At 54.2% G+C, this 18,160-nt stretch overlaps 1 protein-coding gene across 1 annotated transcript in view; it reads right to left on the bottom strand.

The window, feature by feature from the left end:
- Positions 1 to 16,067, bottom strand: part of IGFN1 (immunoglobulin like and fibronectin type III domain containing 1) — a 41,774-nt gene extending 25,707 nt beyond the window's left edge. The window contains exons 1-8 of the mRNA XM_030887804.1: positions 16,010 to 16,067; positions 9,181 to 9,303; positions 8,214 to 8,353; positions 5,120 to 5,219; positions 3,988 to 4,032; positions 3,647 to 3,692; positions 2,789 to 2,966; positions 31 to 144 (exon numbers count right to left, since the gene is read on the bottom strand). Coding sequence (XP_030743664.1) covers positions 31 to 144; positions 2,789 to 2,966; positions 3,647 to 3,692; positions 3,988 to 4,032; positions 5,120 to 5,219; positions 8,214 to 8,353; positions 9,181 to 9,303; positions 16,010 to 16,067 — 804 coding nt within the window. The remainder of the gene's footprint in view (positions 1 to 30; positions 145 to 2,788; positions 2,967 to 3,646; positions 3,693 to 3,987; positions 4,033 to 5,119; positions 5,220 to 8,213; positions 8,354 to 9,180; positions 9,304 to 16,009) is intronic.
- Positions 16,068 to 18,160: the final 2,093 nt, after the last annotated feature.

The raw sequence follows: 18,160 nt of genomic DNA, 5'->3' as shown, positions 1-18,160 counted from the left end.
ACCCCTTCCCCGGCCCTTCCTTGGACTCACCTTGTACAAGTAAACTTTGCTCGCTGGATCCTTGAGCTCCAGCTCCAGGTCAAACACCGCGACCCCCTCCTTGGTGACCCTGATGTGTCTCAAGTTGGAGATGGTGTGGACATACTATAGAGAAGGCAAGTCCATCAGGGCTCTCTCGGGGAGGACTCCAGGCCCTTCCAGTCCCTAGTGCCACTCCCAGCCCATGGCATGCCAGCCGTGCCCATTTTGTAAGGAGAATGGGAATTCTTTCAGGGCCGCCATCAGGTCATACAGGCACTAGGAGAAGAACCCCTGTGAGCAGACGGGCTGAGAACATGGTAGGGGTTTTCCAGTCGTCTGGTCTTCATCCAGTGGACATGTGTCGAGCACCTACTGTGTGCAAAGCTCTGTGCTGGGAGCTGTGTTAAAGCGGCCCGGACAGCTTGGAGGCAGCTGGGGCACTGGTCCTTGAAGGCCCTTCCTCCAAGTCCCTAGAGCACTGTCTCAGAAGAATGGAGCACTCAGGTGGCAGGGCTTGATGTCCGCTACCGTTACGTTGATTTAGGCCCTGGCTGGGGCAAACAGATAATGCACTGGAATGGAAAGGCTGGAAGTTCCCGTCCATCCAGAGGTACCTCAGAAGGAAGGTCTGGTAGATGTTTTGTTTGGTTTTTAATCTTCTATTGAAAACCTTATGGTGTAGAGTTCCACTCTGCGAGACCTAGGGTCCCCATGAGATGGAACCAACATGAGGGCAACGGGTTTGGTTGTGTTTATAGTTAGGGTTCACAGAGGAAAGGACTCTGTCATGTATAAGACAGGGGAACGAGTGAGGCGACAGAAATGGACATGTCCTTCACTGGAGGCTGTGGAAATAAGGCAGGGACTCCTTTTGAAGAAGCCCTGTGGACACAGCAGTGAAGCACCAGGCTGCTCACCAAAAGGTTGATTTGACCCATCCAAGCACCCAAACAAGGCTCCAGGAATCAACAGCATGGAGCGTAATGTTTCAGCAAGCTGAGGACGCCCTGGAAGCACTCACTCATCTACGCCTGGAAATTTGGAAGACAGCTACCTGGTCTACTGCCTGCAAGCGATCCATCTTTGTACCCATTCCAAAGAAAGATGGTCCAACAGAATTCTCAGATTATAGAGCAGATCATTGATCGTTGCAGTATCACATGCAATAAAATGTGGCTGAAGATCATGCAACAATGGTTGCAGCAGTGCACTGACAGAGAACTGCCGGCGGTTCAGGCCAGATTCAGAAGAGACCGTGGGAAGAGGGATATCATTGCTGCTGTGAGGTAGGTCTTGGCTAAAAGCAGAAAATACCAGAAAGATGTTTACATGTGTTTTGTTTACGGTGACAAGGATTTGACTGTATCCATAAACTATGGATAGCTTTGAGAAGAATGGGAATCCCGGAATTTGCATTGTGCTCATGAGGCGGTTGTGCGCACAGAACAAGGGAATACTGCATGGTTTGAAAACAGGAAAGGTGTATGTCATGGTTGTATCCTCTCACCGTACTTGTTCAATCTATATGCTGAGCAAATCATCAGAGAAGCTGGTTTATATTAAGAAAAGTGTGGCATCAGGGTTGGAGGAAGGTTTATCAACAACCTGCGATATGCAGATGCCACCACCTTGCTTGCTGAAAGTGCGGTGGACTTGAAGCACTTGCTGATGAAGATCAAGGATTGTAGCCTTCAGGATGGATCACACCAATGTGAAGAAACCCACAACCCTCACAACGGAACCAGTAGGTAACGTCATGAAAAACACAGAAAAGATGGAAGTTGTCAGGGATTTTGTCTTGCTTGGATCCGCAATCAATGTTCCTGGAAGCAGCAGTAGAGATCAAACGACGTGTTTCACTCAGTGAATCTGCTGCACAAGATCTCTTTAACGTGTTGAAAATCAAGGATGCGACTTGGAGGATTATGGTGCATCTGATCCAAGCCACGGTGTTTTTGGCTGCCTCATCCGCACGTGAAAGTCGGACAGAACGAGACTCAGTGCATCTGAATGATGGTGCTGCGGGAGAATATGGAAGCACCTTGGACTGCCGAAAGAGCAAACCCGTCTAGCTTGGAAGAAGGGCAGCCAGGGTGCTGCTTAGAGGCAAGGACGGATAGGCATGCTATCAGGAGAGACCAGTCCCTGGAGAAGGACGTCGTGCTCGGTAAACAGTCGGCCATCGAAAAAGAGGAAGGCCCTCAACAAGAGGCATGGACACCGTGGCTGCCCCTGTGAGGGTGGCCCAGGGCCGGGCGGTGTTTTGTTCTGTTGTGCATCGGGGTCCCTGTGCATCCGGACAGAGCGAACAGTACCTAACAATGAGCAGCGCCAAGAGAGGCCTGGCATCTGCTTCGGCAAAGATCACACCACAGAAGCCCTGTGGGGCAGTGCTACGGCTCGTGAAGTCGCTATGAGAACCGAGTGACAGCGTCCCCCACAGGGATGTCCGGTAAGCAGGGTGCCGGCTGATACTGAACCCTACAAGCCAAGTGCTCTACATGGCCATTCATCTCCACAGCAGCGCTATCGGGTGGGTCGACTAGAACCCCCCTTTTACAAGGGAGGGCCCTTGCACAGAAGCCCTACCCTTTCCAAAGCCCCGGTGTTGAGCCCAGTTTCTAGGTCAGAGCATGCCAGAGCCAGAATCCACATTTGTGAAGCTGAGACGGGGCCACCGGAGTGCCTCCGCCTCCTTCCAAGGCCCCTCTGCCTGCCCGCAGCCCCGGCTCACACTGTCCGCTGCGCGGGGCGCAGCGCGGGGTACCTGCGCCATCCTGTCCTCGCGCTCCTTCTGCATCGCCTGCAGCTTGCGCAGCATGCCCCGGAAGTCCACGATGCCGTACTTCCTGCAGATCTGCTCGTAGTCCTTCCGGTCCGCGGTCATCAGCAGCTGCCACACCTGCTTGGGGTCCATCTTTTCCTCGGGGGCTGCCGGCGGGGCCCTGGGCAGCAAGAAGGGTGGGCAGGGCAGGGCAGAGGTCAGGGGAGACCAAGGCACTGGCCTCCCTCCTGTGAGGAGGGAGTAGACTGAGGGGCAGGGAGACTCTGCCTAACCCCTGGGTGGAGCTGGACGCCCCCAGAAATGGACTGATGCAGCCTTGGCCATAGGCCCTAGCTGGCTTTCTGCTCCTACAGCTCATGTGGTAGCTTCCTCGGGGGGATGTCTTGGGGAGGAAAAAGTGTTCTGTTGCTCAAAACATTACCCCCCTAAAACGACTGCCCTTGTGGAGCAGAAACATTTTTCAGTAACTCAGGGCAAAGAGAAGAGAGGGAGTAACTCCCATCGGGGCAGGTCCTGCGCATTGTCGGAGTTTGATTTGCAGAAACTAGCTGCCAGGCCTTTCTTCTGGGCACCTGGGAGTGGACTTGACCCGCAAACTCCCAGGTGTTAACCAGGGACTCCGAGAGGTGAGTCTGGGGGCACAGAGCTAAACTGAAGTGGCAGGGCTGCGTCCAGAACTCCCAGGTTGGAGCCCTTTCGAAGCTGCCACCCACGGCCAGCAGTCTCTCTTCCCTAGGTGTCTGGCAGCTGCCAGTCAGCGGGCTCCTGAAGGTAGCCAGCGGTAGGTGGGAAGGGGGTGTGGCACGAGACCATGAGGCCCCGGGGCAGGCCCACACCCACCTCTTCTTCAGCATCTTCCGGAAGTCCATCAGCTCCTTTCTGAGGTCTAGGAAAGGGTAAGGAGTGAGGCTCCAGCCCTAGGGAGCGGCGGCCAGGGCTTAATGCAGGGCTTTTGAGAGCGGGGTGGGGAGGGGATGGTGGGGGCCCTGTGGTCCTGGGCTGGCAGCAGAGCTTTCCAAGGGTGCTCTCTTGAGGGCTGGTGATGACCCATGAGGTTTGAGGGCGCAGGTTGGCGCGTTGCTGAGAGGTGAGGGCTTGGCTGGTGGGGAGTACCAGACGAGGAATAATCCATTCCCCCAAAGCTGCGAGGGGGCTCCTGGAAAGCCCACAAGTCCACTTACCCTGTGGCGGTTCCTTGTGCCTCTTGCGACTCTTCCGAAAGCCAACTGAACCATGGCGAGGGAGGGGGGTGTTGATGTGGACAGACAGGAAGAGAGGCAAAGATAGTTTTCTTGAGAAACAGAGTCCCAACCCCAGAGTCCTGACCTCCGGGCTCTCCTCTGAGATGCAGCAGCATCCTCGCAAGAAGGATGGGGCAGGATGAGGGTTTGTCCATGGGCTTGACCCCGCCCCCACCCCCAGTGCCTGAACGCCGAGGTGGTTCTGACCCGATACACACTGCGAGGTCTGCAGGGGCCCGAGAAGTATCATAGGTGAGTGAGGTAACCACGGATGACTGCAGCTGCCTGGAGAACAGCTGAAGGAAGCAGCTGCCCTCGCTCCACCTGAGAGCTGCTGTTTCATGATGCAGGCCCAAGGTGATCCCACATGTCAGATGCTGCCACTCCTGTGACTGTTCCCAAGCCCCTTCCTCGTCTCTGCCTTCCAGAGAGGCTGGACAAATGAGACCCTTGCCTTCCCATCCCAGCTTCCCACGTAACTAGAGGAGCTCATGTGACACACTTCTGACCAAGGAGATGTAGGCAAAGGGCTCTGTACCACCTCTAAGAAGTGTTTGCTTTCTGGATCAAAGGGGTCGATATAGCTGGAGCCCGCTTTCCCTTCTCCCCTTCTTGAAGCGAGGTTAAATTGAGGTCTGCAGCAGGGCAGCAGAGCAGGGAGACAGTGGGCGTTCAGCTCTTTGGGAACAGCAGCGAGTTGTGTCATGGGCCCTGAACTTGGTGTGTGAATTCATTAAAGGTCTTCATTTCTTGAAATGTGCAGTGGTATTGCTTTCACTTGTAGGCAAAAGCAGAACCGATTGAGAACCTGTATCTGTTTTGTCTAAAGACTTCTATCCCCCAGTAATTACAGTGTTCCCAAACACTGTGTAAACCAAATATTACAGGTTCTTGAGCTCTTTCCACTGAACTAAGAGCTGAGCAGCCAAAGCATCTGGTGTGCTTTTAAAGCCACGCCCAAGTCACTAAGGGTTCCTCCCTGCCTTGCGCCGGCAGGCCGGCCTCTGGACCCTCTGAGGACTCTCTGGGGAGGAAGCCAGGGCTGACTCCTGTGCACGGACTGGACAGGCACCTTCAATGACTGTGAGCCTCACGGAGCACGTGGCCTCTCCGTACATGTTCACTGCTGTGCAGCGGTACAGGTCTGTGTCCTCGCCCGTCAGCTTGTCGATCTGCAGAGAGGGAAAGAGTCGGGACACAGGGATAGCACCCGCACCCCCACCCTCCAGTGGCTAGAGACATGGTGTGGTGGGGCCAGGTGTAAAGATGACCTAGACCCCCTCCTTTCTCATGGAGCCCAGCTTTCACCGGGAAAGACAGACCTCAAAACAGAAAACAGGACCAGAGCTGAGACCTGCTGTAACAACTCCCAGGGGCTCTCAGTGTGGTGTGCTGAAGTGAGCTGGGCTGCAGGCTCAGGTGGGTGGGCGCTGACTGCTTGCTCTGCCATGTGTTACTGGCAGTGGAACTGACTATGTGCAGACAAGTAAGTTCACCTCTCTGAACTTGAATGCCTGAGCTTTGTAACATTGGGATAACCACACCACACAAAGGATTAAGTGAGTGGGTTTCCATGGCTGTGTGCTGCTCCGCTCATGAGAACAGGCTCAGCGTCTCTGAATTGCACGTGGCCAAACTGCCAGCCAGCCACGGGATTGACTCTTGTGTTCACAGCCATAATAAAATTTAATTTAAAATGTAAAGTTGGAGGTGGTTAGGATTCAATACTATAAATCAGTGGTTCTCGACCTTCCTAATGCCTTGACCCTTTAATACAGTTCCTCATGTTGTGGTGACCCCCCCCCCAACCGTAAAATTATTTTCGATGCTACTTGATAACTGTAATTTTGCTACTGTTATGAATCGGGCAACCCCTGTGAAAGAGTCATTCGACTCCCAAAGGGGTCGCGACCCACAGGTTGAGAACTGCTATAGATGATGTTGAATGCTTAGCCCCAGGTCCAGCACACAGGAGATGTTCAAGGGCCAGAAGTGACATAACTAATCTTTACCAGCACTGACTGAGCGCTCACTGCAGGCCAAGCATGGGCGAGATGCAGCCTACGAACCAGTGTTTCTCAAAGCAGATGGTAGTGCCCCCTGGGGGCGCTGGGAAGGTGCAAGGCTATTTGATCAGATGTCAACAAGCTCACTTTATTCCACAGGCAATGGGGACTCCATGCACGTTTTAAAATCACTTGTCTTTTTTCTCTTCAAGCTTTTTTTGTGCATTATAGAAAACCAAAGAGCAAAAAGGCAAAGAACACAGAAGGCACCCAGGATCACTTTGATTCTCTGGCTTTGTAAATATTGTTGGGGGTCTTTTCTTTCTTACTCTCTATTTTTATCTTTCTATCATTCTTTTTATCATCTTCTTCTTTCTGCTTTGATTTGATCTGGTTTATTGCTTCTATGCGGCCTCCCAGTTTAAGAAGGAGTGGGTGCTTGATGGCAGACAATAACCAAGGCAGTGGTTGATCTGGAGGGGAGGGCAGGGGTGGCATGGGGAAGCAGGGGACGGATGCGGGAGGGGGAGGAACATGAGAACTGGTTGTGATGCTGTCTGCACAAAGGTAACTTAACTGCAGACGTGTCTGACAGGGGGCTATTGTAGGAGGAAAATGACTGAAAAACTCAACCAAATTTGACCTCCGGTGACCATGGGTGAAGGAGGAAGAGTTTGAGTTCATTTTCACGGTGGCAGAACAACTGGAAAAGGAAGTCAATAGTGGTTACACAACACCCAGTGTGATATACTCTACGGCACTGAATTATGCATGTAGCAGTTGTCGAATTAGAGAATGTTTTCCTGTGTATATTTTTGCCAAAATTGAAAGAAAATTACAGGACTAGCAATGAGCACAAGGAAGAAGATATGCTCTAAAACTGTGGTGATTGTACACCTCTTTTTCATATGAATTGGGTGGTATGTACATGAAGTACCGATAAAACTGTTATTTAAGGAAAGGTCCAGGGAGGCTGCCGAGGCAGATCCCGCATTCCATTCAGGATGATATCTAGAGTAGGGATCGGCAAACTTGGAAGAGCCAACCTTGTCCCTCACAGCAATTTAACCCTTATTTGAGAGCCATAAATATATGTTTAACGGCATTATCTGAATAGCCTTTTAATTATTATAAATGATACTAGGATTGTTTTATCTTCATTTTCATTTCATTATTTATCTCACTCTGGAGCCGCATGGATGCACCCAAAGAGCCGGCTATGGCTCAAGAGCCACAGTTTGCCGACCCACATTTGTACCTGCCGGGAGGGGTGGGGACACTGAGAAATCTTTTTTTTCTTCCTGCAAGAGAGATGGTAGACCACATAAGTCTGGGAACCTAGGATTATTCCTCATAGGAGCTCCATGAGGTAGGTGCTGCTATGACCCTGGAGTCAGTCCCTAAATGGTACCAACGGCACCCTTGGTGGCCAGCCAAAAGACAGGTGGTCCGAGCCCACCAGAGGTGCCTCGGGAGAAAAGCCTGGCGACCTCCTCCTGAAAAGCCGGCCCGGGGAACCCCCTGGAGCTCTGGTTCGCACGGGAGGGCGGAGTGGGAAGAGCAGCACCCCAAGGGCACCAATCACTTACTTGTTTGACGGAAAACTGACCACTTCACTCAAGCCACACACAGAAAGCTCTGCAGGCTGAAGCCCAAACCCTGTGCGATAGGGTTGGACTATTGCACTGTATGATATGTGTGTGTGTGTGTGTGGGGGGGTGTTGTACTGGATTGTATGATGATGTCGGGGATCAGGCCCCAATAGAACTATTTGTCAAAAACCCAAAACCAAACCCTCATGGACCCCAGCTCGACTCGCACACCCGTGGGGCCGCCACAAATCGGAGTGGCCAGACTGCCACTGCGTCCTTTCTTCCGTGGGCGTCACCCTGTTGTACAGAGATGCTCTCCCAGGGGTAAGGAGCCACTAACTCGCAGTAAGTGGGTGTTTGATTCCCGAGTTTGTGCTCTTGTGGCTCCAGGGACCCCCAGGTCATCAGCAGGGCCCCCCCGTGAGCCTGCAGTCTAGTCCCCATTCAGGGTACCTTGAGCCACAGCACAAAGGCCACCTCCACGTGGATGCTCTCTGGCTCCTCGGGGATTGGAGGCTGCCAAGGAGAGCCTCCAGTGGGAGCCTGTCCTCCTGGGCAGGGCCCTTACCTGCAGCACGTGCTCCTTGCTGCCAGTGGGGGAAGAGATCTTGTATTTGCTGGGGTCACTGAGGTCACCTTTGGTTCGCTGCCAGTGCACCTCAGGTCGAGGCTCCCCACAGACCACCGCCCGAAAGATGGCATTTCTCCCTACGGCAAAGGGGGAGAGAGGAGGCTATCAGGAGAGGTGGGGGGAGCGGGACTTGGCATCATTGAGATTGTACTTGATGGGTCTCCTCACTGCTCTAGGTATTTCACCTGCCCGGTCCAAGAAGGGTACTAGGCTGGGAAGAGAATGAGGTTTCGTGGACCTGCGTCCACTGGAGAAGGGGCAGATGACAACCGTGGAGGGAAATGGCTGAGGTGCACAGTTCTCACCCCAGAAGCGATGCTCAGGCCCAGGTGTAGCGCGGCAACCCCGGGGCCGCTTGCCCTCAAGGAACAGAGAGACACCACCCACTCAGCCCAGCATCTCCGAAGACAGCAGCGTGGACCGCAGGCCCCAGACCCCGGCCAAGGGCCGGAGGGGAATCCTTTGCTCACAAGATCATTGAATGTGGACTTGAAGTCGGATTTAAGAAAACATAGTCCTCTCTGTATAGTTTTAAATCAGAAGGTTCTAGACTAAAGCTTATTGTAGAGGCTGGTGTGTGCTGGGGAAAGAACACCAACTCCCACCCCTTCCTTCAGAGTCGGCCCTCTGCCCACGTGGCCTTCTCGAAGGTCCCTGTAGCCCGGACGGTGAGCCCTTGGGGGCTTGGCTGGCTGAGGGCAAGGGTTGGGACCGCACCTCTTTGTGCCTTCTACCCGCTCTCCTCCCCGGTCCCCTTGGCCTGTCTGCAGCTCCAGGCAGACAGGCTCCCACGAGCACAGAGGATGGGCCAGTTGACGGAGGTAGAACTGGGCAAAGCAGCTCAGGTGCCCAGGCATACTGGGAGGTGGGGGCAAGGGTCTTCCCTCCCTCTCTCAGGCCTCACCCTCCTGAAGCGCCAAGGGGATCGGCTTCTGCTTAAAGTCCGGGGTGCTGCAGCCTTCAGGAAGCTCCTCCACCACCTGCCGGATGCTCACCCCAGGGACGGACGACTTCTGGAGGGTCTTGCCTGGGGATGGCAGGGGAGGGGTGAGTGGGCTTCTCAGCAGAAGGGAACACCCACCGGCTCATCCAAGGAGCAAGCAGCCCCTTCTCTCTGCTGTTGCTGGGATGCCAGTCTCCCACGGGTCCTCCAGAGAACGACACATCTTGTTTTTCTTGTGGGAACCTGGGTGCCCTCCCCACCCCCACCCGGCAAGGTGAATGGAAATCCCTGGGAAGTGGCAGAGCAGGTCCTGGGAAGATGCTGAGCGTGGGACTGGGGACAGAGCTGCCTAAGGGAGTGTAGGGGTGGGTTCCTCCTGAGGGCTGCAAAGCCAAACTCAGCGCCCAACTAAAGAAAGCGAAGAGACAGATTCGTCCCCGAAGATCTCTCGCCCCTACCCCTGCCGCTCTTCGTCCCAGGGAGGAGGCGAGGAGGGGAGAGAGGACGAGGCCGTTCTCTCACCTGCCATGGTCAGGGCTCCTCAGAGGCTCTTCTGAGGGTGGAGGTTGGTCTCCTGAGAACAGAAGATAGAGTTGCCAGTGGGTGGTCCTGGAGGGTCCTTTCTCACTCCAACCAGTCCATCAGAGCGTCAGCTCACACCTGGGGTGGGCGCTGGGAAGAGCTGCCCCCGAGAAGGTCTTGACTAATTTGCCCAAATAGACTGGTCACCTGCCATGTGCTGGGCCAGCTACACCAGTCTTCCTGGGATCAGGGAGGGGTAGGGTGATGGCCAATTGGTACCTTGCCAGCTGAAGGAAACCATGGGACAGAGCCCTGAATACTGAGCCGGTGGCTTGGCCTCCTGGTAGGACGTCAAGACACAAGACCACTCAGATGAAGCACAAGCTTTCATGCATCTCAGAGACTCCAGCGCTGGCCATTCAGGTTTCTTCCAGCTGCTTAATAGCCAGGCCCCGCGTAACTTTGGAATATTAATTCTCCAGGGACATTACCTGGGTCTTCAGAACCTCCTGGGCCCTCCCCCAACTCTAGCAGGGCCCACCTCCCTCGGTCAACCCGTCTGGAAGTCTTCAGATCATCAGGTCTGTGCGGGAGCATCCCTGACGTCAATGCCCTTTGCTCTTCAACACCCAGACCAATAGGATCCTCCTAAGTCCATCTGCTCCTGCCTGGAGGCAGCGACTTCAAGTGCAAGGTGAGCACGTGTGCTCTTCCAGCCTCTCCTCGTCGCCCCACCACCGTCTCCCACGACCTTCTCTCAACCATATCTGTTATGGCCTCTGGGGAGCACCACCCAGGAGAAGAGGGGCTTGGCTCGGGGCGGAGAGCTTCCTTGATGTGAGTTATGACTGGGAGTGTGGGGAGTCTTGGAAGAATTCTCCAGCAAACCCACTTGTTGGGTGGCTGACCCGAGGGCCTGAGGTTCTCTCGGGGGTCACTCCCTGCCCTGTCCAGAGAACCCGGCCATCAATGTAGAATTACTCTGACAGAGACATTTCCCCTCCCAACGAGCGCTCTTCCTTCTCAGAGCTGCCCACCCACCGGCTCCTCTGCCCTCCTCCTCCAGCCCAGCCACCACCCCCAGCACACTGGAGTGCCACGTGTGTCCACGTGTTCTGGAGCAGAGCAGTTGGGTGCCACCACCCACAGGTGTGGCAGCCCAGCACAATTCCAGGAGCCACAGAGCAGATGAGGAAGGGAGGGAATCAGCCAGCAATGGCGGAGGGCTGACCCACCCCCCACTCCTGATCCGTCTGCTAGAAGGTGAGCCCACTGGCCCCTGTCCATGACTCCCACACTGGAGACTTTTGAGCTCCTTGCAGGTATCTTCACCACGGTCACCATTACGGTCACCACCAATCATTACACAGCTAGTTGTCACACTTAAGACTCAGGCAAATCAGACCCCTTCTCTCCCTCCTGCCGCCTGGAGGCACAGATAGGACCTCTGCAGGAACTTGGCCGCAGCCCTCTGTCCCCGCCATCCTCCCCCCAAACAAGCCAGATTGGGCAAGAGATCTGCTTGGTTGGAGACTGGAGAGCGATCTCCATTGGAGGCCATGGGCAAGGACGTGGGCTCTCTCCAACATGGTTCACTCCCACCTTTGAAAAGAAACCTAAGCTTTCCCTGCCCCAAACTGCCGCTTGCGTGGTGAGACGACCTCACTTCAGCAGGACTCTCAATTCTGGATCCCAGACTGTGTGCGGCGGGCGTCTCCCTAGGGTCCCACCACCTCCCGCCCTCTGTCCCCGTTCTCCATTCACCCCAGGTTCTTGCCACCTCCGACTGGTGGGGACAGGGACAGGGAGAGCCAAGTGGGGCTTCTCTCCGTTGCTTTTCCCAGTTTCCAATCAAGATGCTGTGGCAAACCCCAGCCCTGCGGCTGACTCTGAGCAGGGAGTGAGTTGTCTACTCTATCACACAGCACCTGGGAAACAGAGCTGGGCAGAACCACTCAGACAAGACCCATCGAAAGCTCGTCTCACCTCCGAATGCCCTAGGGGCCTCTAGAAGGATGTACATGCATCCTAGTGGATAACCAGCCAGCCAGGGAACATCCCCAAGGCCGAGCTCATGCCCACTGCCACCCAGGCTTGAGTGGAAAAGCTAGAGAGCAGGTTCGCGTCTCCGTCTCTGACCCCACCCTGCCCATGCGGGCACGGTGCAGGGCCCCGCTTACCCAGGCCCACAGGGGCCGCCAGCCTGCCGTCTGCTCCCTCCTTTCCCTTCCAAAGGTGCCGACAGACTGGGTGCGCGGAGCAGATGCAGGAGCAGACGTGGCTCCCTCCGCCCCTCCCACTCGCCCCGCCTCCCTCTTCCCTCTCAGTCCTGCTTGGCACAGCAGCCCCTGGCTAACGCCTGGTCTTGTGACATCAGCTCACCCACTCCCCCTCTCACAGGCTGTCCAGCTCCTGGCCAGATGGCTTCACGCGCGTTTGCTCCTGTGTCCTCGTTGTTTTGTGGTTGGTTGCTGAGGGCGGTCAAGTTGATTCTGACTTGATCCTATGGGACAGAGCAGAGCTGCCTTTGAGGGCTCTGAGGCTGTAGTCTGTATGGGAGCAGACTGCCCGGTCTCTGCCCCACCCAAGTGCTGGGTGGGCTGGAACTGATGCCGTTCCCGTTAGCAGCGGAGCACGGAGCACCTGATACCAGCAACGAGAGACACCGGCGCCATGCAGGACTCCACCTTGGGACCCCCTTGCTCTCCGAGGTACAGGCTGGATGAGATGACCTCTAAGATCCAGGCCAACTGTCACAGTCTACTGTCTGCCACTCAGAAGTATGTTTCACAGACCAGGCTGTGTGGCCCTGGACACTAGTGTCATCCACGTGACTAGGGAGAGCCTACCTCCTCCACAGACAGCCCTGGCCTCTGTCTAGCTGGGAGGATGCCCTTTGGGGGACAGTGTCCTCTCACCCCACTACAGAACAGGTAGATAAACTGGGAGGCACACACACGTACAGCACACACTGACAGCTGCTCCCCCCGGAAAGGCCGAAGGCCACTCACTGTCCTGTGCTGCGGGCCCATTTCTGGAACAGAACGAGGGAATTAAAAAAGCAAAAACAAAAAACCTCATTGCCAGCAAGTCTGGAATTCTGATTCATAAAGTCCCTGCAGGACAGAGTAGAACTGCCCCTGTGAGTTTCTGAGAATGTAACTCTTTTCAGGAGTAGAAAGCTTCATCTTTCTTCCTCTGAATGGCCGGTGGTTTCAAACTGCTGACCTTGTGTTGTGGTGAACAGACCAATGCATAACCACTACACCACCAGGGCTCCTTGGAGCCAGAGAGTGGGACTCCATTCCAACCACACCCTACCCTGAGACCGTGAGGGTTGGGCAGGACACACAATACCCTCTGTTTTACACCAGGTCTCCTGGGCTGCTGTCAGGGTGCCCCATCTGGCCCTGCTCTTGTGAACCAACCCCCTGGTCCCATGACTGTCCACCTGGCAGATGAGCCTCCCACTCTCGCACCTCCAGTCTTTCAGGACACCCACAGTGTCGTGAATTCCTTGTAGCTGCATAGGAACCAAGACCTTGGAGACCCCAAGGGCAGTTTCATGCTTGCCAAGCCAGCTTCCAGCAACAGAGGAACCTGAGTCAGGAACCAGTCCACTAACCTGAGAGGGCCCAGCCCAGCAGGCCCAGCAGGTGCAAGGCTGCAGGAGGGGTCCTTGGAACCCCTCAGGAGAAGGCTAGGGAGGAACCCCTGCTCCAGTCACCAGGAAGGCTGAATCCCCAGTGGGAGACAGTCTGTTGGTGCAGTGGAGAACCTCATAGATGATCAGAGTGGGACAACGCCTTGAGCGCGTCCTACTGCAGCAGCAAACTAAATACACACTAAACCCCAGTACCATTTGAATGCATAGCACGTACATGCTCTTACAAGCCAGGCATGCTTGAGGGTCTTTATTCACTTATTTAATCCTCAGCAAATCCAACTATGACTAACCTCATTTGACGAAGGGGAAACTGGGGCGCAGAGAGATGAAGTAACTTTCCTAAAGAGACACAGCTAGTGAGAGAGAGCCCAGGCATTTACACTCTTAACCACTCGTATTCTGAGAGTCTGATCCGGCTCCCTGCTTCTCAGACATGGGCACTGGGGCCTGGGGAGGAGTTCGGACCTGCATGCAGGCTCCCCGCAGGTTAGTACACAGTCAGACTAGCCTCCCATGTTGGGCGGTGCAAACAGGTAACACAGTGGGCTGCTAGCCCAAAGTCTGTAGGTGTAAGCCCACCTAGGGCAGGAGTGGGGAACCTTTTTCTGCCAAAGGCTATTTGAACATCAGCCGTGGGCTAGACTGGTCAGACATTTAATTAACTCATCCCTGATGTGATGGCTACAGCCCTGGTGGCATCAGCAGCTCAAATCCACTAGCTGCGCTGAGGGAGGAAGGTGAGACTTTATACTCCTGGAAAGAGTTACAGTCTTGGAAACCCACAGGGGCAGTTCTACCCTGTCCTACCTTGACTCGATGTCAGTGATTTGGGGGTTTGAGTTTTAATGTGATGGCTAGCACTGCTTCTCCCTACTGTGGGGTGCGACATTAACTGGTATTGATGAGTTTGCTGACCTTACATGGACCCCCTTAAAGTATTGAAAAGCAAGGATGTCACTTTGAAGACTGAGGTCTGCCTGACTCGAGCCGTGGCGTTTCCCGTCACCCCTTAAGCATGTGAAAGTTGGGCATTGAGTATGGCAGGCAAGACGAATCAATGCCTTTGAACGATGGTGCTGGCTACTGACATCAAAAGTGGCATGGACTGCCGAGAGAACAACAGATCCGTCTTGGAAGAAATGCAGCCAGAATGCGCCTTAGAGCCCAGGATGGCAACTTTGGACACGTTTTCAGGAGAGAAGGACGTCATGCTTGGGAAAGTGGGAGGCGGTGACAAAGAGGGATGGTGCAGGGCACAGCAGCGTTTCATTCCGTGGTATGCAGTGGCTACCAGTCAGAACGGACTGGATGGTGCCATCCCTGGCTCAGCAGCACCTCATAAGATAGGTCTGGAGATACACCTTCCAAAAGCAACCACGCAGAGCTACGGAGGACGGTTCTATTCCGAGCCTCGTGGAATTGCCTGAGCCCGCTCCCCCTCAGGGGCAGCTGGGGTGGTGGACTGGGCAGAAATACCAACCACTCGCCCTCCTAGCCAGCTATTCCCCGGAAAGGAGGTGCACAGGGAGATGAGCAAAATGCTCCTGCTAAGCAAGGCCAGGCCACTCTACTTGCTAAGCTTCTGTCGTGCAGTTGGGCTGTTTTATAGAGACGTGTTCACCCGCTGCACTTAGAGCCATAGCACTTGCACGGTCCCAAGCTGATGAGTGTAATGTTCATCATGGGGTAGCCGACTGAAGCAAGAGATCACTGTCCTGACGTGACAGGGAAGGAGCCGAGGCTCAGAAGGATGGAACAGCAGGCTCACTGTGCCCCAATGCGGAGCCACTCGAGAGCTGTACGCCAGGCAGTCTGACTCCACTACGCTTCTGCCTCCTGGCCCAACATTGTGAGTTCTAAAAGACAGAGGTAACTGAACGTTTTAAAGACTTCTTGGCTTAATGTGTTTGTCCTGGTACATTAGAGAAACAAGTCCACAGAAACTCATGTATAAGAGAGAGTTTTATATAAAGGGTAAGTGCACATCAAGAAAACATCCCAACCCAGTGCTGCTCAAGCCCACAAGTCCAACATTAGCCCATAGGTCCTACACCAATCCACAAAGTCCTCCTCCATCTCACAAAACACACACTATGATGCCGACTGCAGGAGGAAAGCCGAATCAGTGAACGTGTAAACATCTCAGTGCTGGCAGGGTCTCCACACGGCTGTTCCAGCACCCACGGCTGCATTGGGGTAGGTCTCTGTGGCTTCTCCTCAGGGATGTCTTGCAGGAAGTGAGCCTTGCCAGCTGAAGCAGGGAACTGGCTAAGGCAGCTGCACCCTGGTGCAACCATCAGAAAGCAAGAGACCCAAGAACTAGAAAGGCGAGGCTCACTGAGCCATTTATCTCTCTGCCCTTCAATTAACCCCACATGTGTTTATCGGTCAGGTTGGCACAATAAACTATCTCACTTAATTTCTTTAATCATGAGCCTCATTCTCAAAAAGTCTCCCAGGGTGTCCTAGAAGTTGAAGGGGTGCAGGCCACTTCCAATTTTTGAGAGCCCTAGTACATTAAAATTTTACTAACGTTTTACCGTGAACAAGGTGAGACTTGACGGAACAGACCATCAGTTTTACAGCCAACTGTTCACACGCTTTTCCGCTTCAACGTATCCATTCCAGTCATCTCAATGCCCAGCTCGTCCACTACCATCGCCGCGTGTGGGGCAGGCTCATTCACAACCTGCAATATGCAGATGACACAGACTTGCTTCCTGGAAGCCAAGAGGACTGGCAGCGCTTCCTGACGGGGATGAAAGACCACAGCCTTCGGCATGGACTGCAGGGCCATGTAAAGACCACAGACCTCCTCACAACCGGGCCAGTTGACAACACCATGGGACAAACACTGACCTTGTCAAGGGCACCCTTTCAGCAGACCCACCATCAACGCCCAGGGAAGCAGAGAACGCCGTGCCCTGGATCAACCTGCTGCCAAAAAAGAGACCTCTTCAAAGTGTACACAAGCAAGGGTGTCACTTTGAAGACACTTCATGGCTGCAGAAGATGGGCAGGGGTGGGGTTTGGTGTGGGGACCGAGGCCTCACCTCACTCTCATGCACATCACCTCCCAGAAAAAACTCAGAGACCAAAGCTGAAAGCCAGTTTTCCTAGGTGGAGTCCAGAGGCCATTAAGAACCGGGGTGATCATCACAAAAAGGGAGCTTAGAGGAGCCTGCTACCTTGAGCTGGGCAATTGCAGGAAGCCCTGAGGCCGTCTGGGATTGGGGAGGCGGGTGCCCCAGGAGGACCGCCTGGCTCAGACTGGGATAAGAGGCAGACCCAGTGAGCTCTGGCTCGGAGAGGAGTCTCTTCCATCGTGAGATGGTGGCTCTCAGCTTGGGCAATTGCCCTCTGGCACCAAGTCTGACCTCCTGGAGACTTCCAACACCTTGCAGCTGCTAGCACCCCTCCCTGGCTGCCCTCCAAGGCCCTGACCTCCACCTCTGCCAGTCTAACCTCTCTCCACCTTCCACTCTCCCCTGGAATGCCGACTTCCCTGTCCCTCTGTGGCCACTGCATTCAGTGACATTCTCACAGGACACATTCATTGACCTCAGCCTTTGTGTCTCCGTCTGGCCTGGGACACACCCTGGTGCCCTCTATGTCCTGGAAATTTCCCAAGGGCAGAGAACACAGTCTCCTTCCTATACACCGTTCCCCACACCTCCCTCCTCGCCCGCTCTGTCCTTCCTAGGATGAAACTGCCCATGGCGGCTTTATCACAGAGCACTTTCTCCCAAGCAGTTAGATCACCTCCCTGCAACCTATTCCTCTCCCTCCTTCTCCTGCCAGGAAACGTTTCCTTTCCTCGGCAGAAAGGCCTGGCTGAACAAAGGAATATCTAACATCCATCGCGGGTGGGGGGGTGGGGGGCAGGGGAGGTGTCTGTAGGACAAAGCAGAGCTGATCTGTGGGGGTCTCCTAGGCTGTAAGCTCATGGAAGCAGACCACCACATCTTCCTTCCACATCTCTCAACCGGTGGGTCCACGCTGCTGGCATTTGGCTAGTAGTTGAGTGCTTAATCCCTGTGCCACCAGGGCTTACTTATTCTGTCCCCCAGGGCTCCTTAAAGGAGCATCTAAGAATGTCAGACCCTCCATGTGACCAGAACAAGCTCTCCACCAAAAGCCCCATCTCCCTGTGGGCTTCACCCCTAGGGAGGTTCCCTTCGGTGAGCGACTTCAGCCTCCTCTTTGTTTCCCAGTGGAGGAGAACCCACAGACGTTTTCAGGCAGAGGAATTGCCTATCTGAATCAGAAAAGGGGCCCTGCAAGGAGGGTGTGAGAGGCCTGGTAGGGATTCAGCAAGGGCAATGTAACCGAGAGAAATTACTGAAACCCAAATGAAGGCGGAGCATGATAGTGGGACAAGAGGAAAGTAAAAGGAAATAGAGGAAAGAACTAGGAGATAAAGGGTATTTATGGAGGTCTAAGTACAGGCATGTACCTATGTGAATATATTTATATATAATGATAGGGAAATACATCTATGTACATATATTTATAGGTTTATTATTAAGGCAGCAGATGGACATTGGACCTCCACTCAAGTACTCCTTCAATGCAAGAACACTTTGTTCTATTAAATTGGCATTCCATGATGCACACCTTCCTGACACAATCGCTGAAGACAAATGGGTGCATAAGCAAATGTGGTAAAGAAAGCTGATGGTGCCCAGCTATAAAAAATAAAATATAGCATCTGGGGTCTTGAAGGCAAGCAGATAAACAAGCAGCCATCTA

Source organism: Echinops telfairi, unplaced genomic scaffold, assembly GCF_000313985.2.
Source record: "Echinops telfairi isolate 266 unplaced genomic scaffold, ASM31398v2 ScPeMD7_7424;HRSCAF=8462, whole genome shotgun sequence".
Lineage (NCBI taxonomy): Eukaryota > Metazoa > Chordata > Mammalia > Afrosoricida > Tenrecidae > Echinops > Echinops telfairi.
The sequence above is the reverse complement of the archived record's forward strand: the minus strand, read 5'-3'. Positions and strand labels throughout refer to the sequence as shown.